We start from the raw sequence: 6326 nt of genomic DNA, 5'->3' as shown, positions 1-6326 counted from the left end.
AAAATGAACAGGAATAAGACTACATAATTATAAAAGTAGAGGAAATTTCAGTTAATAGATGAACTTGGCACACTAATAACAAAAAAAAAAGGATTCAATAAAGTTTATTGAGAGTTAGGGAGTAATGTGGGGCTGAAAAATCAGCTTACCTAGCCATTGCTTAGTATTATTGCTGTCTTGTATTTATTTTTCATAAGCAATATTCATAGAATCATTTTCTCTTTCTACTCTATTCTTTAATATCATTATTCTATAATGTGTTTATGAGAATATCATGAGAGAAACTAATTATTTGATCCATGTACTTTAAACAATCAAGAAATAATTCCATATCTCATAAAAATGTTTAATGAAAAAATATTTTTTGTAGTTAATAAAAAGAAGAGAAAAAAATAAAAAATAAGAAGAAAAAGAATAAAAAAATTGAAAATACATAATAAAGAGAGAAGAATAAAATGGACATTGTAGATAATGAATAAAGAAGTACGGAGCTCATTGGTGATGATGATGGATGCGGGTAGGGGTGTACATGGGCCGGGTGAAGCCGGGTTTGATGGGACTCAGATCCGACCCAAAATATACACCGGGTCTATTTATTAGACCCGAACTTGACCCTAGATCCGATGAAACCAATACACTTTCGGGCCACAATTATACCGGGTAAAAACCGGGTGAAAACCGGGCCGTTAACATTACATTCCGTTGATACCTTCTTGTAAGCTAGCATGTAAAAATATCTAAATTTCCAAGACTCCAACCATTATTTAACATAGTAAAATTCACTTAGAAAAATATAACAAGAACCAACTCTTCTTTAAAATTAAAGCATAACCACAATCAATACTAAAGCAAAACTACAATCAATACTAATATTGTTTAATAATACCAAATATTTAAATCAATACAAATAACACAATATTATGCATTAGTCTAAAATCTTATGCATTCTAAACATAAAACATTAACTTATAGTCTTATAATGACTAATAACACAAAATATTAAGGTTTACAATACTTAAATTCCACATAAGAATAGTCATGATCCATCACTAATAACACAAAATATTAATTCTGTATGATGACCGGGCCACCGGGCCGACTTTGGGTGACCCGAGCTATGGTCCGGACCCGACCCGAAATAATGACTAGGTCTATTTTTGAGACCCTTACCCGATCCTAAACCCAATGAAACCACACCAAATTAGCCCCTAAAATGTTCAGGATCGGGCCGGGCCCGGTCTGTGCACCCCTAATAGGAATAAACATAAAACCTTTACGCGAAGTATCAACACCAAACTTAAAGGATTGCTTGTCCTCAAGCAAAGAAGAACTGAAAATAGAAAGAGATAAATTATTATGAAGAAAGGAAAAGAAGAGGGTAAAAGAATAAGAGAGAATAAGGATTAGGAGAGAGAGAGAAAGAAAACTGGGTGGCGCAAGCGACCCGTTCGCGTACGGCACGCGATTGCGTACGTCGCGCATTCTTCATAATGACGCGTTAGCGTCAGGCACGTGTTTGCGTGCCCTGGATTTTGTGCGATTCGCGTAAAACCAGCCATGCGCTCGTGCGACTTTCTGTTCGCATGGCTTGGGAGTAAATTTTTCATACAATGCGTTCGCGTCATGCACGCGCTCGCGTGGATGGCCATATGTGCAACTGACGCGAACGCGTCAATCACGCGTCCGCGTGCCCAAATTTGTGATCCTGCCCAAAGCCAGCATAACTCTCTGTCCAAACACTCTTCTACGTCGAATTTGTAGGTCACGCGTACGCGTTGATGACACGCCCGCGTGAATGGCAAAAATCACAAACGACGCGAACGCGTGGGATCGTTTGTGCGAAAGGCTTCATTCTCGCACCTCTCCTGCGCAACTCTCTGTTCATTTTTATTTTTTCACACACACATGATCGACGTGTTCGCGTCAGTGACGCTTGCGCGTCGTATGCGTTTTTTTTTTGAAATTTATATAGAGCTTGAGGTGTTCGGTTCCTGTGATAAAATAGCTGCATGATCAGAAAATTAGTAAGAACTCAGTAAAAATCAAACAAGTAAGAAAACTACTACTACGAAAAATAACTAAGGATACGAAATTATCGGGTTGCCTGCCGACAAGTGCTTCTTTATCGTCACTAACTTGACGGTCAGCTCCTCTAAGGAGGAGGATCATAGGGGCTCAGCTCTTCACCCCTTACTTTGAACTTCTTTTCTTGTGTTTTCATAACGTAGCTCAATATGCTCCAGAGAAAGGATTCTGATTACTGTATAAAACCATGCTGGATTGCTGGTCAACACCACCTTTATTCTTGGGAAGAAACCTTCAGTGGGGATCTTTTATTTCTCCATCCTCTGGGTACTTTCTTCATTTTGGGAACCTCCTCCTTAGTAGATGATGCATTCTCAACACCAAACTTAGGTTTGTTGTCAGGAGGAATTTTATTGATTGTTGCCAAGGGAGGTTTGAGCTGCAGATTCTGCTGTGTATCATCAGGGGATTTTTGAAGGGTTAGATCAATAAGCTCAGTCTGCATACACCTCTCTTCTTCACCTGTTGGATGTATATCTTTGAAGACATGAAAGACTAGTTGCTCATTATGCACTCTAAGCACTAATTCGCCCACTTCTACATCAATCAGAGCTCTTCCAGTGGCTAGGAATGGTCTTCCCAGAATTATAGACGCATTCTCATCCTCCCCTGTGTCAAGAATCACAAAGTCTGTTGGGAGGAAGAACTTACTGATAAACCCCATTTGTAAGGTTTATCTTGTACTTGATTTAGGGGATTTTATGGCCATTCCTAGGAAAAGATCGTGGGATTGAATGGGGTGATGGTGAAATATTAGAAAAGATAATTTAAAAATTTTGAATAGGTTTTAGAGTATGGATAATTTTATCAACCTGAATTTATCTTTAGTGGGTATATTGTTAATTTTGTGTTTTTTATGAATGGATTTATCAATACTTAAATTTTTGGCTTTTTTATTTAAATAAAATAATAGAAAATCAAATTTACGTGAATCTCCTGATTGAAATTTTAAAACATAAATCTCCTAAACTATATAATATATAAATCGTTCCAGGGTTATGTGAGTTAGATAATGTATGAAATATGTTATCTTAGGACGATTTATGCATGAAATTTATTGGACAAATACACATAAATCGTGTCAGACCAGTGTATTTTCCAAGTTGTATGTAAATCGTCACACCTTAGCATGAGTTACATTTTTTCACCTAAAGTCCATCACCCTAACACAACACAATTTACGTGCAAATACACAACCTCAGCACCCAAGCACGATTTACGTACAAATTTAAAAATAATAGATATATATATATATAGACATAATTTTAATTTGTACTTAAAAAAATAATATAAAAAATGATTTTGTTACAACAAAGATTTATCTTCTAAAATAATTAAAAAAACTTCCTTGAAAAGATTAATTATTGTGTATGAATAATTCTATTTTTATTTCAAAGACAATATCTAAAAAACTAAAAGAATTTAAATGTTGTAAAATAAAAAAATTATTAAAATGATGAAATAAAAATTAACATCATTAATATATATTTTATTATTTTATTTTTAAAAATTAATTTTTTATTTTATTATTTTATCAATTTATTAAATTTAAAAGATTTTAATTTAAGATTAAATATTAGAATAATTCTAAAATCGAATAATAGATTCTTTATCTAAATGACAGAGAATTGAATAACATATTTTATGTTGAGAGAATAGTACTAATTTAGCCAAATAGCAATCAATAATTGGATATTTAGAAGATACAAGTAACACTGACATAAAAATGAAGTGAAAAAATCAAAATACATAGCAAAAGTAGAATTTAACAAAAAAAAACAATTGAGTTGAGTACTTCACGTACTAAAATTAATTTTGTAAAAGATTTATTGTGTGAATACTTGTAGATATAAATCAAATTCATTTCAATATCCTATTAAAACTAAAACTGAGTTTACCTCAATTTTAAAATCTAATTCAAGAAATAAAAATATTTTTATATTCATAAATTATTTAGACATATAACAAAAAAATATAACTATATGAACATAATATAAATAAATTTTGGACTTATACCAAATTTTAATTTTAAAAATAAAATAATAAAATATATATTTTATAAAATTACAAATTTAATAATGTTAATTTTTATTTTATTATTTTAATAATTTTTTATTTTAAAACATTTAAATTCTTTAATTTTTTTAGATATTGTCTTTTGAAATAAAAATAAAATTATTCATACACAATAATTAATCTTTTTAATGAAATTTTTTAAATTATTTTAAAAGATAAATCTTTGTTGTAACAAAATTATTTTTTATATTCATTTTTTTAACTAATTAAAATTTTCACTTCCTAAATTTATTGAAAAATTAATATTCAACCTAGAAATATTTAAGTACAAATTAAAATTATGTCTAAATATATCTATTAGTTTTGGATTTGCACGTAAATGCTTGGGTGCTGAAATTATGTATTTGCACGTAAATTGTGCTAGGGTTGTGGGCTTTAGGTAAAAAAATGTAACTCATGGGCTAGGGTTGTGGGCTTTAGGTAAAAAAATGTGATTCATGGGACGATTTACATACAACTTGAAAAATACATTGATTTGGGACTATTTATGTGCATTTGTCCAATAAATTTCATGCATAAATCGTCCTAGAGTAACATGTTTCATGCATTATCTAAGTCATATCACCCTGAAACCATTTATATATTATATAGTTTAAAGAATTCAGGTTTTAAAATTTCATTGATGAAATTCACGTCAATTTGATCTTCTATTATTTTATTTATATAAAAAAGTCATTTATAATTAGAAATAATTATTTATTTTAAAAATAATAATAAAAAATAAATTCTAATTATATTTGAATATTTTTTTAATTATTTTTTATTTATATATTTTTAGCATTATTTACATTTTATTTTTTAATAATTTTAAAAATACATATATTAGTTAATCATAAATTTAATTTATTTATTTATTTTAAAATCCAACTATAAACCTTTATTTGAAAAATCAAAAGTAGCGCCCCAAAGGCTTAACCACACCAATCACTATATTTCACTCCAGAGGACACTTGTTCTAAATCTCCCAAATCTAATTTGAATTCAAAACGATATCATCGGGACAAAATTGATAATTTCATTGGAGTATCCTTCATAGGCCACAGCTGACAGCTCCAATAACTCTTGCAATGGGAGACTCCAACCACCACGAGAACCACCACGCACCTACTCAAGGGAGCAGGACAACACGCGCCATCATCAGCGTCGTTGACCACAACCTTCCTTACGACGACTACAACCTTTACGATGTCATCTTCCACACTCACACCATCCACACTCTCCTCACCACGTCTCCCTCCCTAGTCGACACTTGGCTCTCCGACACCCTCAACCACTACCACTCCTCCACCACCACCACCACTGTCCTCGTCGGCCTCGACATCGAGTGGCGTCCCAACACCCACCGCAACTCCGACAACCCAGTCGCCACTCTCCAGCTCTGCATCGGCAACAGCTGCCTCATCTTCCAGATTCTCCACTCTCCCTCGGTTCCGCGGTCTCTCGTTGACTTTCTCGTGAACGAGGGACACACGTTCCTCGGCGTGGGGATCGAAGAGGACGTGGAGAAGCTTCTGGAAGACTACAACCTCAACGTGAAGAATTTCGTTGACCTGAGGGGTTTGGCGGAGAGCGTGCTGGGTGAGAGTGAGATGAAAAGAGCGGGCTTGAAGAGGCTAGCTGAGAGGGTGCTCGGATTGGAGATCGAAAAGCCTAAGAGGGTCAGTCGGAGCCGCTGGGATAACGCGTGGCTCACGGCGGAACAGGTTCAATACGCTTGCGTTGATGCTTTCGTGTCGTTAGAGGTTGGGAGAATGCTGTATGGTTCTGGAAATTGAAACTAAACGGCTTTTGATTTTTGATTTTTGGAATTTGTTTCTTCTTGGTACTAATTGGTTGTTGTGGCCAGCGCCCAGCTAGTTAATTTCTCTTGCAATTTAGGAATTTATCTACTGTGGTTTGTTCTTTTCTTTTTCAATCTAAGAATTTATGGCTATGATAAATTTCTAGTTATTGTTTACTTGTTTAAGGTTTTACCGTTTTAGTATAAATGATGTTTGAGGACCAAGAAGGTAAAGCGGATTATGCATAATAGAAAGTGATGATGTTATTCACCACAATGTGCATTTGGTACTCCGTCTCCTTTCAGCATATCCATTACTCTGGCTTCAATTTTGAATTTTTGATGAACTGCGATAGTAATTGGATCTGGGGAAGGTGGTCAAGAG

The 6326-nt window shown here is 33.6% G+C and overlaps 1 protein-coding gene across 1 annotated transcript; it reads left to right on the top strand.

Annotated features, from left to right (window-relative positions):
• The first annotated feature begins 5064 nt into the window (after positions 1 to 5064).
• Positions 5065 to 6101, top strand: LOC107484807 (3'-5' exonuclease-like). Its single transcript, XM_016105350.3, has one exon. The coding sequence runs from the start codon at positions 5229 to 5231 to the stop codon at positions 5934 to 5936; it is 708 nt and encodes a 235-aa protein (XP_015960836.1). The 5' UTR covers positions 5065 to 5228; the 3' UTR covers positions 5937 to 6101.
• The last annotated feature ends 225 nt before the right edge of the window (positions 6102 to 6326 follow it).

This window comes from Arachis duranensis, chromosome 4 (genome assembly GCF_000817695.3).
Source record: "Arachis duranensis cultivar V14167 chromosome 4, aradu.V14167.gnm2.J7QH, whole genome shotgun sequence".
In the NCBI taxonomy this organism is placed as follows: Eukaryota; Viridiplantae; Streptophyta; class Magnoliopsida; order Fabales; family Fabaceae; genus Arachis; species Arachis duranensis.
The sequence above is the reverse complement of the archived record's forward strand: the minus strand, read 5'-3'. Positions and strand labels throughout refer to the sequence as shown.

Coding starts and splice junctions, on each gene's coding strand:
- LOC107484807 (XM_016105350.3), top strand. CDS start 5,229: ATGGGAGACTCCAACCACCACGAGAACCACCACGCACCTACTCAAGGG.